This window comes from Lagopus leucura, unplaced genomic scaffold (assembly GCF_019238085.1).
Source record: "Lagopus leucura isolate 7727_CA_CO unplaced genomic scaffold, USGS_WTPT01 Super-Scaffold_73, whole genome shotgun sequence".
Classification (NCBI taxonomy): domain Eukaryota; kingdom Metazoa; phylum Chordata; class Aves; order Galliformes; family Phasianidae; genus Lagopus; species Lagopus leucura.
The window spans coordinates 31713935-31739326 of record NW_024962252.1 but is presented as its reverse complement, the minus strand read 5'-3'; the positions used below and the strand labels follow the sequence as shown (position 1 = coordinate 31739326).

The 25392-nt window shown below is 35.3% G+C and overlaps 1 protein-coding gene across 1 annotated transcript in view; it reads left to right on the top strand.

The window, feature by feature from the left end:
* Positions 1-25392, top strand: part of MMS22L (MMS22 like, DNA repair protein) — an 86466-nt gene that overhangs the window by 4801 nt on the left and 56273 nt on the right. The window contains exons 4-13 of the mRNA XM_042884636.1: positions 2021-2073; positions 3725-3812; positions 3903-4080; positions 4309-4402; positions 6362-6492; positions 10867-10980; positions 12093-12272; positions 17564-17626; positions 22288-22407; positions 23073-23299. Coding sequence (XP_042740570.1) covers positions 2021-2073; positions 3725-3812; positions 3903-4080; positions 4309-4402; positions 6362-6492; positions 10867-10980; positions 12093-12272; positions 17564-17626; positions 22288-22407; positions 23073-23299 — 1248 coding nt within the window. The remainder of the gene's footprint in view (positions 1-2020; positions 2074-3724; positions 3813-3902; positions 4081-4308; positions 4403-6361; positions 6493-10866; positions 10981-12092; positions 12273-17563; positions 17627-22287; positions 22408-23072; positions 23300-25392) is intronic.

Sequence of the window (25392 nt, the reverse complement as noted above, 5' to 3'; positions counted from 1 at the left end):
CAGTTAACTGTTGACTTAACATCACTTTGCAGTGAGACAGCGATGTTAATCTCTTGAATGAAATAATTTTTTCTTTGTAATATAAACCCCTTTGTAGTTACCTTTGAATTGTAATAGAGATTAATGTTAAAAAAACCAATAAAATACATTATGCCTTAATTTATTCAAGCTGTTCATGTTTTAAAAGGTACTGAGCTGGTAGCAGTAATGGATTTCAGCTAACTCTTTGCTATAAGAATTTGGTTGCTAAGCTGTCTTTTGATGTGACAAGTCTCTCTGTAAAGATCTTACATCTTTCAGTTGATTTTTTTTTTTTTTTCCAGTTATGAAATGGTATGCTTTCATTTATAGACCATTTGACAACTGAAAGTAGAAAAGCTCTGTTTTCCAGTGTAGTGATCATATATAGGAGATACAAGTTGTGCTGATTCTTGAAAACAAGGCGGCTAGGCATAGTTCAACAGTGCAGATAATGTCAATGTTAAAATCCACACCAGTGACAACTCAGTAATTTTTTCTTAACTGTCCACAATATTGAAGATTGCTACTTAACGTTTTTATAGAATTAATACATAATTATGTAACAGCATAACTACAAGTTAAAAACAATAGTTGTGCAGTAAGAAGAATTCCTACCTGTGATTTTTTTTTTTTTTTTTTCACATGACTGAAGATGCGAGTCACAAGATTAACAGCTAATAAGCACCAATCTTGGAGATACAAATGCAAAGTAGAATTAGAATTTCTTACTTAGGTTGTGACATCTTTGTTGTGCTTGCCGTGCTCCATTTGTGATTCTACTTTATGAACTGACTGTATTCCTTCGCTCAACTTAGTAGAGTTGTTTGTTTTTTTTTCTATTGACTTCCTTCTTACTGTTTTTAACCTTCAGTCTCCAAAGCCCTTTCTTAAAGTCCTCCAGCTTTAGACTTCTTTTCTACATGGTTGAAGTAACTGAAAAATTCACACAGAAATTCATCCTTGATTCTTTCACCCATTGAGGTTTTTTTTGTTTTATGTCTTAGGTTGTTTTATACAAGCAAGGAAGAACTAAGGGAGGTAATTTTTATGTGTGATAGCTGTTAATATGCAGGTTACAACCCAAATATTTGGATCATTGTGGGCAGTTCCTAACATTTCCGTACAGTTTAGTTCTCAAGGATGTTTGATCTGCGTTGGGTTCAGTTCTACTATTCTTGAATCTCTCAGTAGTTGCAGCTATGACTGTGTAAGAAATGGGGTCAGACAGCTCCTTTCTTGATTTATGCAGCATTTTCTTTTGCAGTCTATCTTATTTATGCTTTTGTGCTTTCTGTGTATTGGGTTTAGTACCGTGTTATCTCTCTGGAGACAGTACTTGAAGACCACTTGAAAATAACAGTTGCTGTGGAATATGATGGAGTACTTACCTTACTACTTACCTACCTTTTTTATTTTCATTTGCTGCAGTATTTAGTAGTGACTTCTTTAAAAATACATTCTTTCCAGCCTCCAAAACTGAATTGAGTTTTTAATTTTTCTAGACATGCTCTTACTCTGCTGTAAGTGTGACTGTTAATCCTTTGTGGTTGAGTTAAACACTTTGGGAAGGAAGAAGGAAAAACTGCTTGCAGAATTTCATAGTGCTTGTGCACATGTTAATTAACTTTGTACATAGAATGTTTGTCACTGGGGCCGACTTTCCAGTTTATCCTCTGATCAAATATAAAGCTGAATGATATTTACAGGGAATGGCTTTAGGATTTTTGCTTGTGTGTTTTTTGTTTCCTTTTCCCTGCTATTTGGCTAATTTTTATTTGTTGTTACTGTACGTAATGGTTTTAAAAAGAAAAAACTGTCCATTGCCATAAATGTGTGTGTAGTCTTCCACTAATACCAACTCCCAGGTTACATTTGTATAAGTTTTTCAGAAATACAAAGCAAGGAATACTTTGCTGTTCTATTTAAAACCTTGCTAAAATGTAGTCAAATAATTTCAAACTATATAAATATTGTAAACCTTTATATCCTTTTTAATTAGGCAACAAATATGCAATCTGGAGGACCTAATAGAAATGAATTCTTCTGACTTTGGTAAGTTGAACACATTTTGTTTGAAGCAGGGGTAAATATCTGACTGCCTTCTCATTATAGAACTGTGTTATCACATTTGTGTTTCAATTCTTTGCTGAGGGCTCACAGTGTGCCACAGAGCAACACATAACCAGCATAAATTGCAGTAAGTGTACAAGTGTAGTCAACCAAGTGATATATGGTGGTGTGAAAATGGATACTTGACATAGCAATGTGGAAATGGTGTGAGTTATTTGGAACCAGGTCTGCCTGTTCAGGAAGGTCGATCTTGACCTCACTGATGCAGTGGAGAATTTTGTATTAATTAGACTTGAACTAAGATGTCAATCCTATGTTAGGATTTAGCAAAACTGTTAACACATTTAATCAGAAATTGAAACTTGCATCAAAAAAATACTAGTTACTCCTTTAGTTATAAAGGTAGTGGTTTGAGACTGTTTCCAGTGTTCTTTTGGCTTACATTTTAAAAAGTTAGTACATTTTAAGAGCTTAGTATAGAGTAATTCACAGATGTTTAGAGTTATTTACAAATTTATCTTGGCACTTGGATTGATGAAGTGGGATCGCTACAAAACACTTTGTTTGAATTAAATACTAAGGCATGAGTTGCAGCATGTTTCGGAAGGATTATTGCAGCCTTGGGCTTATTTATAAGTTCGAAGGCTAAATTATTTAGGAAGTTGAGAAGTTCAGTAATTACTTAGAAATGCACTGTCTGCAGTATCTTCTCAGTACAGATGCTGAGAATATCAAGGTGATTGTATTTCACTGGACAGTGCAAAATGTGGCAGAGTTTTTGCCATGCTTATTCTCTAGTACTTTACACTTTTCACTGGAGTCTGCTCAAACCCATTTACTGTTTCCACTTCTTATGCTCCTACCAATGATCACCTCATCCTTAATCAGGCACAATGTTGCAAGCTGATTGAACACTAGGCATTAGTGTATATGTATTATTAGGTATTTAAATGACTGCATTTAACTTAGCATGCACTACGTTTTATTTTTCTCTAAGCAGAAATCTACAAAAAGAGATGTGGAGAAAAAGGGAGAGAAGGAAGACAAAGTGTGAGGCAGCCACAATAACTAGATAAAAGTATACTGAGCTGCAAGTGAAATGAGGGATACGTGATAGTGAATGAAAGACCATTAGGTTTGTGAATCTTGGGGCACTGTTCATTGACGGGTTGCTTCCCAGGAAGAGAAGTTAGAAAGTTAGTTTCTAAAAAAGTTCATCTGCTTATGAGTTTCCTCAGGAGAAAAATAACACTGCTGAATTGCTTGACACATTTTTAGAAGGTCTTTTGGAAGCAGATATGGAGTAGGGCTGTAAGGCTGAGTAATTTCTTCTTGCATTAATTGCTTATCTCTGCCACCTATCCTGAGGGATTGTATGTGACTTTTTTTTTTTTTTTTCTTTACATTTGGGGTATGCGCCTGTGATAATATGAAAAAGAATGGATCACTCTGGCAAGATTGCATTTGGCAAGATGGTGTTTGAAAGTGGCTGTTTGTTACCAGACAATTACCAATTTTACTTCAGAAAAGAGTGGTGTTTCAGTGGTCTAGTTTCATTACCGCAGAGAATGTATGATATCTGTGTTGCAGTGTGAGCACATCTGCTTTAAGCTATTGATCTCTTTTACTTTAGGTCAAGCTGCCAGCTTGCATTCAGAAGCAGAGAACATCAGACGTCTATGTACAGACTTCTTGCACTATGTGAAAGTTTTCATCTTCAGGTGAGACTTGTGCACTATTTACTTATTTACTAAGCTTTGTGTAAATGTTCCTTATCCATATTCTCATTGTATTTCTGTGTGTTTGCTCAGGTATCTAGAGCCCCCTAAAATGGAAAGTGATGGAGTACTCCACCCGTATGAGGAACTAGAAGCACAGTTCCCATCAGTGTTGGTGGAAGAGCTTCATTCTTTGACCCAGCACATTGGTCACCTTTGTGAGCTCCCTAGTAGTGTCCTGGCAGCATTTACCATTCAACATCAAGCAAAGGTTGATGGCTTTTATAGTTGTAAATTTATTTTGTAAGAGTATGCATTCAGTTTGATAATCTTGTCTCAATAGGAAGTAATTTTTTTTTTTTCAGAACGTTATTGAAATTGATTTTTATTTTCTTCATTTCTCACATTATAAGCTCAGTGCCGTTCTGTCTTAAATGCAACATGCAGAATTCACTAAAAACTATTACAAGTAAATAAATATGTGTATTTGTAATCACAGATCCTTCCACCATCATGGCACTTACTACATCTCCATTTGGATATCCATTGGCTAGTGCTAGAAATTCTTCATGTACTAAGTGAAAAAATGATGAGTAAGTATGTGGGTTTTGTTTTTTTTTTTTAAACTTGTATATATTGTTATTTTTATTTCTTGTCTTAATTCATCCAGAATAATTTATTACTTTCAGTAGCTTTTGAGCACAGCTATATTTAATCGTCTAAATTGAAATTTGGTGAAGGCAGTGTTTCCTTTTCAAATCTTATGAGACTTTGGTCTCTGCATCTTTATTTCATTGTGCAATGAGTCTATGTGGTTAAACTTTCCTTCATATAGCTCAAATGGAACAAAATAGTATTTTGAGTTGTTATTTTTTATCACAATTTATACAGTTTGTTTTCAACTATTGCTTGCTGTGTATTAAATACTTAATGTCAAAACATTTTTTGACATTGCAAATAAAAATATACTTTGCAGAGATTCACCATGTATAACAAGGAACATTAAACAAATGTATGAAATGTTTCAACCGATGGGCAAGGACAAAGAATCTAGAGCAGGGGATCCGTGTTGCTAATCATATGTTACACTAAGATGATACTGTGCAAAGGAAGAGGCCTTTAGAGGTCTTTGTTTAAAAACAAAACCAACCAACATAAAAATAATAATTTTAATTTTAAAAGGGGAAAAAGATTGGTAAGATATTCATAGAAACTAAATTTAGAAAGAAACGTCATAGAATGCAGTCATAGAACATTCAGGTGGCTAAAGAAGAACTATTAAAATACAGGATGTTACAATTTTCTTTGTGAAAATTGTATGCATTAGAGATCATTTCCATGCTAGCAAAATGACATAAATGTTTGTTCTCCTATGGACAGTCAACCAAAACTTTCTCATGATATAAATTATCTAAAAGTTACATACAAGCTTTGCGGTAGGTGGGGTAACACTAAGGTCTAGAGTCAGTGCACTGCGTGTTTAGGCAAAGTAATGATATCAAAACTGAATGCTTAGATGAACTTTTTTCTGCTTTGAGTACAGTCACAACGTGGCTTTCCTGCATCTTTGTCATTTCTCCATGCCTGTATTTCTGGATAATGCATGGATTGGCTATTCTATAAACTTGAGAATTTATTTCATGACTGATTGGGATAATGTTATTTTTCCTTTTCTGGGGGGCTTTTGGAGAAGTGATGAGCAGATTGCTGCAGGCCATGTCTCTTCCAGAATTCTATATTTAATTCTAGGTAAAGTTCAGAGTAATTATATAGTAATTAATTTCTGTAACAGAAAGCTCATGCTTTTTTACAACAAAATTCACTAGTCAAGACACGTCTGCATGTATTATTCTGTCTTGTATTCTATGTACCTTGCTGAATTCTTTAGGTTCTCATTTTGTTCTGTAAAGTGTGCTGAATGGAAACTTTGCACCAAAGGCAACGTATTGGATGCAGAGTTTTACCCTGCATTTCTAAGAATAAACTACAGATTCATTCTACGTATCTTCTGTTCCACTGATGTCAAGGGAATTGTACTCTTGGAAGGCTTGTAAGATAAGATCTAACTACCTCTTAACTTTACCATTTTATCTCTGTTAATGTCTACAAATGTTCAAGTTGGAATATGATCATGTTAGCTTCTTACATCAAAACATCCTAAAGGAAGTGTTAGACCTCTCTAGAACTATTTGTCAGCAACTTGTGTATCTGCAAAACATGTCATGATTTCAGAACATGCACACTGGCATGTAGCAAAGGGAAACCTGCAGGTAAATAAAACCTAATTTCCCTGAGAAGCTGTGCCAATAAAGGGCTGCAAATGCCAAACCTTTTGACTATCAACTGCAATAATTTTAGACTTAGAGTGTAATGAAGAAATTAGTTTGAATTTATAATGGACAAGCATTTCTAGATGAGTTGGTAATTTAAAAGTACGTACAACTTAACAAACCAATTCTAAGATATACAGGTTAGGAAACAGAAATCCTTTATAGACTAAATAGAGCTAATTTTCTTTTTTTTGTTGTTTTGTTTTTTGTTTTTTTCTTTAGGGCAAGTTGTATATGCTAACCACTTCATAAATCTAACGGGGGAGAACTTAACCAATATCAGTTTATTTGAAACGCACTGTGAAAATCTTGTATCTGATTTAATAAGCTTGTCCATCCAGAAGTACACCAAGGTAACTTATTTCCTTTATATAGAACATGGGCAGTTACATGTTTCCCAACAGATGCATCTGAATTAGATATTGTACCAATGCATAGATGACTTCTTACTGCTAAGTTTTAAATGTTGCGTATGGCTTAATATCTCCATGTTTTAAAGAGTGTTATTTGTTAAGAGCTCAAATTGTGTTATATTTATTCATGACCATCTGGCAGATGAATGAGAGAGAAGTATTGAAATGCACTGTGTACGGAGCAGAAGTGAGTGCCACATTTCATAAGTTCAGTGTTTCAGGTTCAATGCCAAACGTGGCGCAGTCTAAAAGGTTTAGCACTATAAATGCAAAAAAAAAGAAAAAAATCTTTTCAAACTCTTTCAACAGGAACAAAGAAAAATAGCTGTAATCTTGGCAGTAAGCTAACTGGACACTTACAGAATGTCATACTGCAGTTTGTTACAATGCTTCTGTTTCTCATCTTTCTTTTACAGCTCATTCATGTTTGTCAAGGGAAAACTTGTTCTCTTCTCTTTCATTCTCCAGTTGCAGTGGTTTTTTTTTTTTCTTTCTTGTTTTGAGGACACGAAGGCTACAAAGTTTCAATAGCATTATCCAGTAAGAGAGCTGTGCAGTCTTGTGTCATTGTGAAGCCTGCTTTAGATCAGCACTTGTGAGATATGAATGCGGGACTGAATTGTATAATTTATGTTTTCATGGTACAAAAATCTGAAAAATGGAGTCCTCCTTATTTCATAATGCTGTTTATGGGGTTGGAGGGAAAATGCCTATAAGTAGCACTTATAAATTGTTCTTATGAACTGTCTCTCTGGAAAGTTCTCTTACCTTTGAAAATTAGTTTTGATTTATTACATTATCAGATAACTACAACCTCTTTCTCCATCAAAAATAATAAATAAATGACTGTAAATTGTAAAGGAAGATTTGAGTAGTATTTGTGGACTATTGTGCTTGATAGTAGCTTGTGAAATGTCAGATATTTAAAATGATAGATTGATCCTATTCCACAGAGCCACATAACAAACAGAGGAGATTGTTATACCTCAGTGTTTTCTTCAGCTCTCCGTAGGCTTGGGCTGCATATCTTGAACTAGTTCTATTCAAGATTAATTTCTCAGGTGGAATTTGGACTTGAGCTGGATAACCCTTCTTCTGGTGCCTCCTCTAGCATGCATTTGGTTCTATAATCCAGCCCAGTGGAAAGGGATCTGGAGGTTCTGGTTGCTGGCAAGTTAAATATGAGTCAGCAGTGTACCTTGGCAGCCGGAGGGGCCACCTGTACCCCGGGTCTGTCAGGCCTAGCTCTGCCACCTGGGTGAGGGAAGGGATTGTTCAGCTCTGCTCTGTGCTTTGCAACCTCACCTTGAGCACTGTGTGCAGGTTTGGGTGCCACAATTGGAAGAAGGACATAAAACTGTTAGCGTACAAAAGAGGGCTGTAAAGACGGTGAAGGTTCTGGAGGGCAAGATGTATGAGGGGTGACTGAGGTCTCTTGATTTGTTCAGCCCAGAGCAGAGGAGGCTGAGGGGAGGCCTCATGGCAGCCTGCAGCTCCTCACAGCAGAAGTGCTGAGGTCTACTCTTGTGAGGTGTCAGGATCCAAGGGAATGACATGCAGCAGCATCAGGGAAGGGCAGGTTGGAGGTTAGGGAAAGGCTCTTCACCAGGGGGTGGATGGTGAGTATGAAACAGGCTGCCTGCAGCAGGGGTTATGGCTTCGAGCTGCTGGAGCTCAAGGAGAATCTGGGCTGCTTTTAAACATAACATTTGAATTTTGGGTAGTCCTCTGTGGAACCCAGAATTGATCCTTGTGAGTCCCTTCCAGCTCAGGGTGTTCTGTGAAAACACAGCTGAGACCCATAATAGATGACAGTGTCAGCTCACTAACATACTAATAAGCTGTGAAACAAGTGAAGCTCATAACATTTGTTAGTTTTCTTGAAAGCAGGGACATAAGCACTGATCATTTATACTCATACTTTCAAATTTGTATCTTGAACTGCTACACCATCAAGCCCATACTCAGCCCATGGTGCCCTGAGGTACATTAAGCAGAGAAATAATATCCTCAGAAGTCTATTCTATTCTCAGCAGCTCGTCCTTGGTGCCGCACCTGTATTGTCCCAGAATAAAACAGTTTGTGATTATAACTATTTCTATCAAGGTACTGAACTTCCGAGAGAAGGTATATGTGATCCCTGAGCCAAACAATGTCTCATTTATACTTTGTCTGTCCAATTTCTGTACAGTGTCTTGCTTTGTTAGTACTAGTCATACTCTATCCTGGTCAGATATAGCACATCTTGCAGAAGAGATCCTGCTACCCTGTAGAAAAGCATTAGTAGGTGAAAGTTTCTGCAGTAACTGCAGAATAAATGCTCAATAAGTTGGGTATGTAATATTTCCATAAAATGCCCAAGTGTTAAGAGTGCATCCACAATAATTTATTTTTGAAGGGATCTTTTTGCTGATGAGTCAACCAGAGCACTTTTGAGGCTGCTTCGGTTTTGGGAATTTAGCAGTTAAATAATTAATTTTTAATAGACTTTAGTGGTCTAGCTGATGTTTATTCTCTAGATAATATTTGCCTAAGATTAATTCAGATTATTGAGGGATTCCCATAATGGATGTTTAGCTAGAAGCATGGAGAGACATAGGCACTGGAAAAACTCTAAGAAGCAACTGTGGAATGTGAGCAATCTAAGCATTTATAATATTTTAGTCTTGGCCTCATGTGGTTCTTAATTTGACACTAGAATCCACTCTGACAATTTTATAGGTTAAACAAGATTCTTTAGAGAGAGAAAAACAAATTGTCACATTTATAAATAAATCTGAATTCTTATTTAGATTTCAGTGTATTTAAAACTATGTTGAAGTACTTTGGAGGTGAATGAAAAATAAAAATTCTGCATACTTACAGAATTTATGCAAGTTTGAAACAGAAGTTGGGACTATTGATGATATACTTAGTCTGAATGTGTGGGTTTTAATCATTCATTCTCACTTCTTTAACATCTCTATCATAGTGCTGCTACTGTTGCATTGTGTATTTTGATTTAACTTTTAATTTTCACTGTTAGGTTGCCAAACTTGAAATTAGTTTAAGTGCCAGTGTCACACAAGAACTGTTCTAAATGAATGGATCAAAAAGAGCAAGAGGATATAAAAATTCAATTTCAGCATATCTGATTAAGGTATCTAGGAATGAGTTGGCTGATCATCCTAGGCTCCCTTTTTTTTTTGTCAGGAAAGTATGGCAGCAGTTTCTTCCTCCTGTGGCGAGTTAGATGAGTAAGTCTCTCAAGGCGCCGTTCCCCTTTTTAGAAGGATATGGGCTTGTTAGTCTACTTCGAGTACTGATTGTTAAGCAATAAACTGAGTATAAGCTGATTTGTCTTACTCTTTTTTTACTGTGTTTCTGGCATTTTGTCCCTGCTGAAGGAATTATGCTATTCAAGCAAAGTTTTTCTCACTGTTTTACTACCTCTGAACACAGCTCAGTAGACTCATAGGTCCTAAGACAGAGTAAGTAGAAGTTATGTCTGTGCTATAATTATTTCAAATACAGTGCTGTTAGGTCTTAAAAATATCAAAGTGTAGAGTGATTTTTCATGCATTTAGCATTTTCTTTAGCTGTTTTGCTTATTTTGTTTCACAATTCAGGGAATGTAAAACTTATAGATGAATCACAAGAAGAATGCTTTGCATTTGAAATGCATCAGAGTGATTTTTGTTTAATATGGAATAGTAATTAAATAATGTACATGACTTGAAATATGCTGTTTTCTGCATATTAAAAGAATGCCTTTCAGTAAATCTAACAAAAAGCAAATTTTGTGAAATGTTGTGGCAGCATTAACATCTTCGTGCCAACAAAAACATTCTACTAGCATTATGTCTAGTCATTAAGGATTTTTCAGTTAAAAATAACAGCAATAATAGCTATTAAGTCATTTGAAATCTTTTTCTTATCTTTCCAATAATGTTGAGGAAAATATAATCATTTTTCTCTTTTTCATACTGTCAGATAATGAATCGGTATTTATTGCAATTTGTTTTCAATTAGGCCTCAGAAACCCTATTTTCATTAGAGTAAATAAACTTGAAAGTGGCTTAGGAGAAACTTAGAAATAATACAATCTATGAATTACGTAAAATTAGGAAACAGTCATTTATGGTATGAATATATATACCACAATATATATTTTGGCTGTTAATGGAATGATATACTTTCTAGTCTGTAACTGTAGCCATGTTATTTAAGTGCAAAAAAATAAACCCAAATCAAACCCCATGCCAAAACCAGAGAAAATATACAACTTCAGAAATTACACCTCTCTGAAAAAACATATTGTGTATTCTCTTACAGGTGAGACCTTCTGAGGCTCTTACTAATCACCATTATCCCTGCAACTGCATTAAGGAATTGTGGGTTCTACTTATTCAGCTGATGGACTTCAGAAATAAAGGATCTCAAACAGAGGTAATAGAAGAATGCTGTTACATATGCATGTGTGTTACAAATGCTGTGCATTTGCCAAATATTCCCAGGCTGCTGCAAATGCTCTAGTTCACATATCTGATGATAAAACTAAGTTTCATTTTTCCTTGAGAACTACATGCTCGGAGTGATGCTTTAGGCCACATTCTTTAATGTGCATCAAGTCTCTAGGTTTTGCAGTATGCTGTTTCATTGCGTTGTAAGGTACTGGTAAAGAGTTCGCTTTGTGCTAAGGAAAACAAACAAACAAACTGGACGTTGTATAGTAGGACATAGTGGAAAAGAAAACATCTACCCACTTTTTAAAATCGTTATTTTACAATTTGTGTTATATAACAATTCATTACCAGGTGCTAGAAAACATAGATCAGTCAAATCAGTGATCCATCTAGCCTGTGTTTCTGTCTTTGGTACCTATACTTCAACTATCTGTAAAAGAGCAACCTGGTTTTTGATGCTTATAACTGTAGTTTCAGCCAGCTGATGTGGGTAAAGTGTAAGTGCAAAGAAGTCCCAAAAAGCTTCTGTACAATTAGGGAAGATAAACAAAGGCTGAGAGATGGCATAATATGCTGTAGATGGAGATCTGAGCAAGAAGATAATTTATCTGCTGAAAGAGGCTGACTCATAACAAGTCACCTAAATCTCAGTCTGTCTTCAAGACTAATTCTCTCCCATCTACTACTAGCTTTTCCTTTGTTAGATTGCTCTGTGGCTATGAGCTTTTAAAAAATCTGTTGTATAAAGTCTTCATTGAAGAACTTTAATTTTTCTCTTTTGAGAACAAAGTTGATGGATTCAGTCTGTACGTTGTCATTCCAGCTGCTTGTAACTTTGCCTGTGAGGTATCATATCACGTTCTTCCTTGTGACCAAATCTTTTTCTTTCGCATTGATTTCTACTAGTAAGAGCATCCTAAGATATAGAAAGAGCATGTAAGATAGCTCCAGGCTTTCTCTGATAATATTTTCCTTAAATGAGTGTCATGTTGCTTGTTCTCTGTAAAAATGAAATGATTGTTTCAGCAATACTGTAGAGAATGTTAGCATAGCCTTTAATAACACATTTCCAATTTACTTTCACATTTTCTTCAGTGTTTCTGGAACTTGGTGAACAAAAATCTAAAGAGCATCTTTGAGAGACCAAGTAGTTCTGAAAGTAGGTCTGTTTTTCAAACAACTCAGTGTAAAGATCCATTGAGCTTTAGCTTGTGGATTGTTACTCATCTGGCATCGCTCTACCAGTTTGACCGTAACGGAAATCTAGAAGACAAGGTGGGTTTGCTCTTTCCTAAATACCTGAAAGTTTGCTTGCTTTTTTTTGTTGATAGAAAGCATCTTGTGTTATAATAAATGTGTCATTTGTTTAAAAAAGAACTTATTAATATTGATAGTATTAATGAGCACTTTATACAAGTCACTAGCCATTCCAGCAGCTCTTGACATCTTTGTGTCAAACGATAGATTCTCAGTAGATTATTGGATTAAAGAAATTTAGTCTGTACTAATCACTAGCTCACTGTAAGTTGTTTTAAGACTCTCTGCCAGTATCATAAATGTTTCACCGAGTTTGCTGTTTTATGGGCTGAACACATTCATTTGTACTGTAAGAAGTATAAACATTAAACACTGTGCAATTTATATTATCAACTTTCAAAAAAAAAAGGGGGGGAAAAAAAAAGTAGCTCTGCTCTGGAGAAATTCTAATCTAGTTAATTTATTTCATGTTGGTGTGTTAAGGCCCAATACATGAGCCTGTAGTGTAATCTGTGTGAATGTCTGATACTAGCACTGTTTAATAATTGCTGAATTCAAGTTTCTGGTAGAAAATTTCGAGACAGTTGCCTTTAGGACATTGTCTTTGCTATTCCTACCATCAAGCACGCAATTATTGACGTTCTTTTCTGTGAATTTCATTGAGGGATTTGATGTTACCATACACTCTGAGGGTGGCAGTGCTTTCTAGATGAGACCTATACATGTCATTCTTATGTTTGTTAAGATATACGTGGGACTGTACTTGGTACTGATGAATGAAATTCCTGTATGGTCTTCACTCTCGTTTTCTGGAACCTTCTTTCAGTATTATGCTTTGATATTCATCCTGCCTAGTTTTAACTTTGTAATCATTAATTTGGAAGGAAATAGGCACTTGCTGAGAGGCAATTCATCCATCTTGAGAGGTATGAAAACTGCCAGTTTTCCTTCACTGAGTATAGAGGGAGCTGAATAGAAGCTAAAGAGGTAGCTGAGGACCCAGCAATGCAGTTGTTTTTTCTTTTGTTTTACATGCCAGCAGAATTTCACCAGTTTCCTAAGCATAACTGTATTTCTTACAGAGTGTATTTTATTATTTGTAATTTAATTACATCTGTTAAAGGGACGTGACATATATAGTTTGTCTGTTAAAGTATTTTTCAAGGTGCCAAAAATGATTCTCATTTTGACATAGGATGAAAGATTAAAACCTTGAAAACAGGTTTATGAACTGCAGAACTACAACAAGGGGAGAGACATATCAAAATAACAGACAGATCAACTGACATAACTTTTTGATAACTTCAAATGACTGTTTGATCTTTTAATTTTATGAAAGCGTTTCTGTATAAACATTGTAGGAATGAAAAATGTTAAAATGTTAAATTTAAATGTAGAATTGTAGACCACGTCTAGCTGTTGTACTGAAGGTTGTCTCAACTTTGCTTTGCTTTTGTTATTATGGTAGTCCATAGTGTGTTTCAGAGGAATGCTGAGAAGATAGAATTACAATTACAATGCTCTGTACCTACTAGAGGTAAATGGAGAGGAAAGGTTATTTCCAGGTTGAATGCAGAAACCACTGTGTCATTTGTCCTGGGTTTCTTATGTTTGTGGTTTTTTTGTTTTTTTTTTTTTTTTGCCCCAATCAGAATGCAGTGATACTGTTTACTTTGATTTTTGTTTTTTTCCTCTGTCTCTTTTAGTGGTACGTACCATGTATTTAGCCTTGTGAGAGATGATTTTTTGCCCAAGGCACTATGTTATTTAAATAAGCCAAGCAGACATAGAATGGGAAAAAGGATTCCTGTTGTTCTTATTTTAAAGTAGGAATCTGAGATGCAGCAACAGAAAGAGATTTGCCCAAAATGAAAGAGTATTTTTTTTTTTTCCTTAGAGCCCACCTAGGAGAAGAGAATTTCCAAGTCCAAATTTGTAAATCACAAGACCACACTGTACACACTTTCCTTGATGGTTCCCATGCTCTTCATGTTCAAACTATTAGCTGTACTTTACATTTCTCTGAAAGTGGTTGTGAGTTTGTCCAGGGATCCCTGTTCTCTTAAGTGCTATTGATGATTACAAAAAAAATAAATCAGAAAGAACAGCACACCACAAAAAAGTAACCTGTCGTAGGTAATTCTGTAAATAGTAGACTGCAATCATTTCCTGTTGGTTTTTTTTGTTTGTTTGTTTGTTTGTTTCTGAAATAGATCTTCAAACATTCTTTGGAGATAAAAGAGTCCTTGATGCAATTTTTTTTTTTAAACAAGTGGAATTACATCAGAACTTAACGTTGTCCTGTTTTGTTGGTTAAACATCTGACGTGATACTGACATGGCACATGCTTTCTTTTAATTAATATGACCAGAGGTGGGAGGGCGATCTGTCATAATGATGGTTATTCATGTGCTTCATAGCAAGAATTGCCTCTAAGCCTATGTCATCTGTAGAAGATTTTCAATTTTTTAATGTGGGCTGCATGGCCTGGAGGTTATTATGAAAGCTTTTAAAATTCTAAATAGGTTTCAGACTTGCTTCTTTTTATTTTTCCCCTTTAGCTCATATAACGTAATTTCAAATATGCAGTGATTCATATATATTGAATATATAATTCATACACTTGAAACCATTTTTAAACCTAGAAAACTTTGACCAGGCTTTCTAGATGCTCTTTTCTAAGGAAAGTACAGTGTATTCCTCTTTCATGAACCCCACATTGAGGTCCCAATTCACTATTCTGAGAAGCAGGATTTAAAATCCAGGTGGGAACTGGTGAGAAAAATTGTTGCTTGTGAACATTGCAGGGGTCAGTTTCAATATACTGTGGACTGAGGAAATATAGGCAGAATTACTTGAGGCTAAGAATTCTTGCCTTTAAATGACTTGAAATGACTACGTGGCAAGATATGCAAACTTGGGCTTCCAACTGAGAAGCCTGGTTTAGATTTCCAGATAGTGAGGTGTTAGTCTCTGTAGAAGTTTCTCTCTGAGAAGCCAGAGGGCCCCTACTTAAGTTTTTGGTTTTCAGGGAAGTTTTACATACTTCAAGGTCTGCAGGTCCTGCTGATTTTAGGGTTATTTGAGAGTAGGGAGAGGGATATAGTAAGCCAGCAGATCTGGAGTAAAAGATGCAGATTCTACATTCTCTGACAGAAGTGGATTTCAAACAGTTGCGATGCCATATTGCCAGCATAGCAGAGAATACTGTTAGATGTAAATTTAGTGAGATTTGAATGAAACATCTGTTAAAAGATGGAGACAACTGAAACTAAAAGAAGAGTGCAGCAGGTTGTTGTGCAGCTCTTTCCCGAGGCTGAGTTGAACCTGAGTATGATTTTTATAATCAGTTCCAGTTGGTGATAAGAGTTTGCCGTGGATTACTCCAGGATTCTGTATGGTGACCTGTGTACTGCAGCTGAGATGGAACTTTGCCTATGGACACCTTTTCTATATATCATGTATCCTTGGGCTATGGAAGTGCTAAAAGCGTGCTCTGAGCAGGTTGCTCCAGTTAACCAGTGGCCTCGTAGCCATTAGGCATGATTCCTTTAGTATCTATCTCTGAAAATCTGGCCTTTGAGCAGTCAATTAACTTCACTTGGAGTTTGCAGCAGACGCTGTAGATAATCACATAATATCAGTTCTTAAAATATAGCAGTCAAAATACAAAGCAGAGATGCAGTGATCTCTCCTTCTGACAGGGTTTTAACTGACATAAAGACTTTGGCATCAGTAATAGCTTAAGAAGTCCTCTTTACCACCTGATATATGATACACCATTTGCTGTTCTAGTGCAATTACTTGTGCCCCTGTTCCATCATCTCAGTCAGGCCCTCTTCCTGTTTTTATCCTCTCTTAGCATCAGTTCACACCAGGTCCCACAAGCAGAAGAATAAGAAAAACTGACCAGTGGAATGTTGTGAATGTGAGGGCAGGATAAGAAGGAAGCAGTGGGAGCTCCTTAATTGATACTGCTGTAGTTTCCGAATTATTAAGTCACAGCTGTAGTGTAACTTCATGCGGGTCTGTCCCTTTATTCATATTTGTCCTGTAAATAGTCTCGATAGTCAGCATCTTTTCAGAATATTCCTTTTTCTTTTTCCACAGTGCAGAAGTATAAATCCACAAAGTAGTTAAATTATATTACATAAGTGTTTATATACCTCTCTTTCTTAAAGTTGGCCTTAAATTCTCTCAGTACAGTTAGAATTCTGTGTGGAATTGTCACCAAGTCATGACACTGACTAGAGTAATCAGTAACAGAGGAGGGCAGGGGACAGTAGCATTTTTGCTGGAAAGCAGTTATTCCCATTACAAAGCATATGATGATCTTAAGCTCTGTACAGACATTTAAAGGTTAGCTATCTGCAAAATAATTTGTAAGGTGTAACAGTTGCGATAGTGGAGATAGAAAAGCAGGACAAATGGTGAAAGTACTACATTCATGCATCTAGATAAGCAACACAGGCTGTTAATATAAATGTGTATAAGAGGTGATTTTTGGTACTCCCGGGTGATCTAGTTGTCGCTGAGAATTGCAAATGTGTTGGCTTGGTTGCCTTTTTTTTTTTTTTTTTTTTAATTGGTAAATAATCTTACTTAGAAAACCATCTACCCTTTTCTACTTTCCCTAAAATCTTTTTTTTTTTTTTTAAAAAAAAAAAAAAAATACTTTTCCATGCAAATCTTCTACTTTAGTAGCATGGTCTAGTTGATTCAAATGAATAGTCATCTCTCTTCCCAAGATGGAAAATATAGATTATGGGCCATACTTGATCTACCCTGTATTTTTTTTTTTTTCCTATCTATTTCCTTTCTATTTGGCTGTCTCCATATTCAATTGGACTTGGATTTTAGAAGTAGCTTTTCCCTGAAGAAACAAGAAAATTAAGATTGTGCCTTTTTCCTACCTTTTATCTGCTTCTTTTTAGGGCTTGCTAAATGCACACGTTTCAAGACATGTATATTACTTGTATTAATTGAAAATGACATTTTGCTTCTTTACTAGAAGTGAAGGTTGGAACTGCAGATGGGCCATATAAATCTGTTAAAATAGCATTAATTCTGGGCTTTTGTTGCTTGGGGGTTATTTTGGTTTTCTTGCTGTTGTTGTTTTTGGGGCCTAATTTTAGGTCGGGTAACAATTATATATAAAATGGAATACTTGGTTTTTAGTGGTGACTACAGTGTGCTGTCATGAAACAAAATATTTCTGTAAATTTCTTGCCTTCTTATTTTTGTTATTGCATAGTGGTTTCTGTAAGATGCACCAATGTTAGTCCATGCTGATAATCATTATTTTTCAGAAACAGAAGGAATCCAATTGGAAGTTTGTGGAAGAACTCCTTAAAAATTCCATTGGTGCTCAAGTAAGTGTGTAAAGAAAGAAAAAAAAATGAATAAGGGAAGTGTCAGGGTTGCTTTCTGGAAAAGACAGTGCATGAAACAAAGACCAAATAACAAGTGTATTTTTTGAGTTCCAATGTATTTATCACAGGTAAATGAAAATCCTCAATGTAGCTTAACTATAACCGTATACAGTGCCCTCCTTGTTAGCAGTTAGACTTGCTTTTAAGTGGTTGTGCTTGATGCTAAATTGTCAGATAAAGGAAAAAGATAATTATCCTGGAAGGGTAGGTATATGGCTACTCAGACAAGATGTATTCAGAATAAGAACTGGATGCTTAGAAAATGTAAACCAGATATTGAATGTAAGGATATCAAGTTGAAGAGACATGATGAGGGAGATAGTCAGCTGCATTGAAAATTCAGCTATATCCTCATCACAGCAGGAAGGTGACTTGCCTTGCTGAGCAATTTGTCTTACAGGCTTGAATCAAACTCTTACTGATAAGGTTCTAGTTTCTGAGCACTCATTTCATACCTTATCATTTTTCTTTCTGCAGAACTGTTAATGCAGTGCTTCATGGCCCAGAGGTCAGAACTGACCTCCTTTTAAAATGCTTTTAAATATGCTATTCATCACGTTTTTAAGTGTATAACGTTGCAGCTCTCTAAATTTGTTATCAAGTTGCATGGTACAAATTGCAAATGTTGTAACAGCAGCAACTATAAAAAATATTTCTTTAAATTGTGTGTGCTTAAAATGAGAATCACCATATTTATTTTTGTATTTGGTCTCAAATGAATGAAAAAAAAAAAAAAAATCCTGCAAAGTTCTGCTGCAGGAAGCAGAAGAGGAATCAGTATTTTTTTATTACTGTTATTGCCCTGTTCATGCAGTAGAGGCAGCTGTAGCAGAAACTAGAGCTAGCAAAAATACTTGTTATAAATACAGTTTTTACAAAAAGATATTTTGTAGTTGTTAGACTGGTTGAAACAATAGGCTTGCTATTAAAAAGTTGAAAAGTCACGTTCCATGTTAACTTTGTGTAGTTCTTTCAGTTTAAACTGGCTTTTGAATGATTTCATGGCGTATACTTGAATATACGTGATACACATATACATTAAAACTGTAGAGATTACCTCACTTATTGGATGCTTATCATTCTTTGCAAGAAACTGAATAAATTATGAGATGAGACATAACAGCTAAGAGTGGATTATTAGCCATTTTCTTGTGTCGTATCTTATGTATATGAGCAATGTGAGAACAAAAAGATGACACTTGTGGTTATATGTATATATTTTTAAAAGTTCTCATTTTCTAGTGAAATCTTACTAGTATGAAGTTTATCTTAAATTTGAATATACCCAAAATGTACAGTTATTAATGCTTTTGTTAAATAAGTATTTATTTGCAGACAGTTTAGTAAGTCAGCTAGGTAGCTGAGTTCAGAAAATCTCAATGAGTTAATAATGACACAGTAATAGAAGGCAAAGGTCAATTTTAAGTTTCAAAGGCAATTACCGTTGGACTTTAAAACAAGATATTTGCCAAAGCTATGTTTGTAACCAGCAGTCTTAAGAGCCATATACCCATCTCTACTCATGTATGTGCAAGTGAATATTACGTACATTAAAAAATGCACTGTTCTTCCTGTTCTTGCATATCAGTTATCTTGACAATGTCTAGGAGGGAAGTTTTTCTTTCACCTGTAGGTATGTCCAGCTCCTCTGCTGGTCTCAGCTTCACGTTGCTGCTCTTACCTTTTCAGCTATCTTACTATATCTTCTGAGTATCTCCTAAACAAGTGTTCCTGAGTCCAGAAAAACGTAGGAATGAGAAGCACAATGCGTATTGAGAAGTCACTAATATAGTAGAACATGGATGAGCAGGGAAAGAAAGAAGAAAGGTGCAGGATGCTATTTGTAATGAACCAATGGGATAGTACTGAAGATATTGCCCACCAAGGCTTGGCTTTACTTTCAGGCTGAATCTTACCTAAGCCATCTTTTTAAACGTGCAATCTTTATCTAGAGTAGAGTTGCAGCAAATAAGTTGGAAGAAATATAGTGAATCTCTCATTTGCAAGACAGGACAGGAATTAGTAGTTAGTACCTTAATTTCTGTTTTGGTGTTAATGACAAAGGTAAAGCTGGTCTACAAAATGAAAATTGTTGTGATAGTGATATTAACAAATATTAAACATTTGTATTCTAAACAACTAAATTTATGGGATGTCACTGTAAGACGAAGTTGTGTTTAGAAACTTTTATTGCAAGTGAGAATCAAAAGGTTTTTTGGTAGAAATGATAGCAGATTGTCTTATTAGCCTTCTCTCATTTGGAGTAACAAATGTTTCATGATTGTTTGATTTCTGCTTCAATTTTATTATGCCTTCACTATTTCAGTGTTTAATTCTACTCTAGATGAAATACAGAATTACTTCTTGTAGTTCTAGGAAACCAATTTTGTTACTTCAGTAGGAGATCATCATGGAAAACTGTTGCTTTCAGATAATACTATCATTTTTATAGTATCTGATGTTCCTCTCTTCTGCAATAAATTAAAAGCTGACTACCTCAAGAGTTCTAATAGCATTTCCAGCAGTGCAGGAGATCATTTTAAGCAAAAGTGCAATGAGAGAATCCATTACTTCCAGGGGAGCTTGAAGTCTGGAGATCTCTTTCATATTAAATTTGAAATAAAACATTCAGTTCTCTCTCGGTTTTGGTAACTCTTCTAAAACTATTGTTGGACACATAAATAATGGTTGGAATAGAACTGCTCAGAATACCATGTTTATTGTTGAATTAGTTTGATTGAAACAGTCATTGTTGAATTGGGTCCTAAATGTAATCCTAAACATAAATTACAGCTTTAGGATTCAAGCATTTTCCTTCCAAAGGATGTGTTATGTGTGAGGTTTGTTTTTTCTTGCATTTTGTAATTGAATAGATGTCTCTAGAGAAATGGATATGTTCATCTGCAGTTTGTTTTATGTCTAGACTCTTTTAATTGTAAAAGAATAGCAGTTGTTGAAAATGGCTGCAGTGCTGTCATTAGGTTTTGGGATGAAATTATTTTTTGAGGAGAGAGACTACTTATTTTATAGATACTTGTCATATTTAACAATATTTAAAGATCACTTTTCTTTTGTAGACATTTTTATTGTATGTGTTGTTATATGTAATGTTTTGAATATGCAGTTTCCTGTGACAACTTTTCAATTTTCAACTTATTTTAGATATGTTCTACTTAATTGCTCATGAGAAGACAGACATGATTAGAAGTTAAACTGGGGAGTAAGGGGATGTAAAGAAATTGTAAATCATACAAAGGAGCATTGTGACTGGGAGCAGAAGTCTCTCTTTTCCTGTAACAGTTACTTAACGAAAAACCATTAAAAACTGCAAACAACTTCTCAACCTAATATTGTATTTTCCATTACCTGGCATAACCGAGTGGGGTTCTTGTTTTGTTACATTTTTCTAATTTTTATTATTTTAGTTAAGCTTTTTCTGAATTAGATCAACTTGGGATACATGTAATCCAGGACTCTGTAGTCCCAGGTCCAGCACTGTAATTGGAACTGGAAGATACAACTTTCAGATATTTACCTGAGACATGAAAGAGGTTCTGTGCCCTTCTTGACACTAAGATTTTAAGTTGTAAGTCTCATACAGAATCATAGAATTGTTTATTGTTTATATAGTTGGAAACAACTGGTAAGATCATCAAATTTAAACATCCTGTATCCTTTCTATTTTTCTTCCCCCTTTCATTGCTTTTTTATTCATTTTGTGCATTTAGGATTTTGAAAGTTAGAAGTGGGCTGGGGCTTCTCTCTTCACATAAGAAGTGGAAGCAACAAGCCTTTCCAAGGTGTTATCATCCTAAAGTAAATGGCTAAAATAGGTTTGATTGAATACATGATTTCAGCTTGAGAACAGAATTCCTTACATTCTAGTTAGCTTCATCAAAAGCTGCATGAGATAACTTCCACTGTCAGTAGCTCATAATTGGAACCTGAGTGCTTCACTGTGATCAAATTGTTTGGAACTGATAAAGATTCAAAATGTTTTTGCAAAGGAACTCGTTGGTAGTAGTTCAGAGGCTTATTTGCTGTTCATTTAGGGTTGTCTGGGATATTATCAATATAGCATGGTTGCAAAAATTTTATGAGGGACACGATGCAGAAATAAATGATCCTCCTCAAAAGAAGCTTGAGGTCTCAAGACAGCTGTGCCTTCTCTTTGTATCAATGGTGAATGACCTTTCCTTTGGATATACGTGACAAACATTTAAAAGTTAGCTGACTTACTCATTGATGCACTATTTATGTTCTGTGTGGTCCTCTACCATGCAATTGTGTTTCAAGTTAGGCTCACAGTAGTGAGACTGCTGTTATCTTAATGTGTCTACAACTCTGTGGACACCTAAAAGGATGTATAAAGAACTACTGAGTAGGTTGCAGGGTGCTTTGCTGGGCAAGGCCCATGTGTGTTTGTCAGCTAATCTCAAGTTCATTGCTTGTCTTAATAGGTACTATTTGCTCAACATTATATGGCCAGAAATAATGGTTTTTATTAAAAAAATCATTCTCAGTAGTGTGATAGTGTTGGATTTATAGATAGGCAAGGCGATACTCCCCTCCTAAAATAAAATTTTTATTCTCTTTGCCAGACTGGTGTTTTAGAGGAACAGTTACGAATGCATCTTCAGTGCTGTTTGACTTTGTGCCATTTCTGGGACTGGAACCTATCTGTCGTCACCATACTCTGGGATTATTACAGCAAGAACCTGGTGAGTAGATGAATATATTGAAATATAGAATTGCATGTGGATATTCTTCAATTTATAGCAATTAATTCAGATTCTCACTTAGCCAAACTACTATGCTTTTGTAAAATTGACTAGACAATGACAGTAATGTACATTTGCTGTATTTATTTAAGAAATTGTGTTTAAACGTATATTATGATTTGTTATGTTATGCCACAACAGAATAAATTAGAATGTGTTTTGTGTTCTTAATCAGGACTACTTATTTGGATTTTCTGTGAAGATGCTTTGCACCTTTACAGTGTGTTTTTATTTTTGGAGTTGCATAGGAGCTCGCCCTTTAGAATGATAGTTTCATTGCATTTGGAAAGACCACAAAGATCATCTAGTCCAACCATCAATCCATCAATATCATGCCACTAAACTGTGTCCCTCAGTGCCACATCTACTATTTTCTTGAACACCTCAAGGAGCGATGACTCCATCACCTCCCTTATCAACCTGTTCCAATACGTCACTGCTCTTTATGAGAAGAAATTTTTCATAATATCCAATCTGAACCTTCCCCGATGCAACTTAAAGCCATTACCTCTTTATTGTTTGTGTGAAAGATTGTATCTTGCTGTCTCACAAATATTAACCTTTATTATTACTTATCTTCTTAATTGTTTTGTTTATTTTTTTAGAACAGTTGCTTTACTGTTCCTTGGCTTGGTCTGAAGGGTCTGGCAAGCATTAGTAAAACTTCTTTGTCAATGCTTGAGTTGGTGAAAAGTTGCTGTTGTGAACAGCAGATTCCTACCTTGTACAAGTCCAGCAACAGTTACCTCATTTTTCTCAGCATTTTGGCACGGATGATGAAAGAAGAGGCAGAGAACAATGGTGTGCATCCTTGGAAACAAATCAAAGGACGGTATGGCTGCTATTTAGCTTGTCTTGCTCAGTAAGAGATCTAGTCAGTCTGACTGCATGGCCCTTTGAGCCACATACTAAGACAGAAATGGGGTACTGTGCTTGTGAGAAAGTAAAGAGGATGAAGAATGCAGTGATTCACAAGCTGAAGAAGGCAGTTGTCCCCTTAAGTTTCAGTTGTCAGCTAAGGCTGTAACAGGTGTTGTATAGCTGGGTCCAAGAGTCACCTTGACATTTGCAGCCTGTGATGATTTACATTGTCCCACCAGCCAGGAATTGGTATACTGGCAAATGATGCTCGGGTACAACTCTGTTGCCAGTAGCGTAATATAATTAAAGCACACAAATTTTGTTTTGAGCTTCATGTAAGCCATGTTGTCCAAGAACATGCAACCTGGCTCTTGCTATCCCTGCAATTCCATTTGTATTTACTTTTTATGGTTGCCAACATTGCTCACAGTGTTTTTTGCTGAGAGTTTTGCTTTTTAATTTAATTTTAAAACATACTAATGAGGATATATATTAAGTCATTATATTAAAAAAAAAAATGAAATATATATGCTTTAAATTCGAATTTTGATTTTGCGTATACTTACTAAATCCTTAACACTTTAGTGATTATACTGTACTGATCACTAAAGATGCTGATGCTTAAGACTATTTTCATTAGATGTAACAGACATAGAATTAGTTTTGTTTTTATTGGTTTTGATTTTTAAGATTTAGTTTAGTACTGATTTCATACTTTTGTATGTGAACTTAAAAAAGATAAAATGCACATATTGCAGGCCTACAAGGCTATGTGGTGTGTTTCTTCCAAAAAAGAAAGGTGGTCTTTCCTGTGAGAAGGGGAAAATGTGTGCTGTCTATATTAACTTCATGGGTTGTTACAGTCAGTAAAGTTTGGGCTTAAAAATTGCTACAACTACATATTGAAAGAGATATATTATTAGATGTGGAATCAATGTCTTGCTTTAGTTAGTAATTTAAATTAGCCTGCTTCATTTTTGCTGAAAACAAGTTATCCTTACGTTTTTATGTTGTTATAGCTTGTTACTTTATCTAATTTAAGAGGGGGAATAATAATACACAACACGCTTTGTCAGTCTGCTCAACCAGTATTCATCACATCTGACTTGTATAAATCAATTACACAAGTAGCAAAATTTAACAGCCTACAGCTATGATTTTTGGGATGAACTCTATTTTCAGCAGCTAACCAAGCATTAATTGATGCATGAAGAACATAAACGCCTGTCAGTAGTAATTTACTACCAAACAACATTAATTGGATTTGCTATAATTTTTGGTAGCTGGATTTGATAACCTCAGCACCATTTCCAACAATTTTTCCAGGTGACAGGATAGGAAAACAGCCTTTAAGTATATTTAACTCACTTTATGCATGTGGAATTCACTTTAAAGGTGAAGCATATTACCAAAGTTCTTAATTTCACAAATAAGAAGTTAAGCAACCCATTTTCATCTTATTCCTGTGTTGTAAGACCGGTGACATTTACTTAAAAGTCTAGGCCTGGGCTAAAGTCATATGAAAGACTTTCTGTTTTCTGTGTGAAAGCTTTCTGCTTTTTACTTTTCTGCTTTGTAACTTTCAAGTTGCAAAGTAGCAGTGCTTCTCACCGTCACCTATGCATGACTTGAGCACTATGGTATAAGCAGTACAGCTTAAAATTTCTTAAAATCTGCCTGCTAGAATTTTATGGGTTTTTGGCCTCCTTTTTTTTATAAATAAAAAACAGAAGTTTTGTTACTTAGGTATACTGACTATATTATATATTTTAAATGCAGCCCAAGACAATTCCTCTTCAGTCAATGCAGCTCAGGCAAGCCAAAGTGTTGGACGCCTAATTTGCTAGATTGAGGTCTCTCTCCCAAATATCTGTTTCCTTGTTTTCTTCCAAGCTTGTAGTTCTCAGTCCATACTATAGGTGTACAGTAAAAGATAGTAGAGACTTCTGTGAGGTACTCTGGGGGAAAGAAGCTTTCCATCAAAATCTTCCATTTCATTTTACTGCAGTGGTAGTTACAAAGGTGAAATTCAGTAGTATAATGTAAGAAAAGAAATGTGTATCC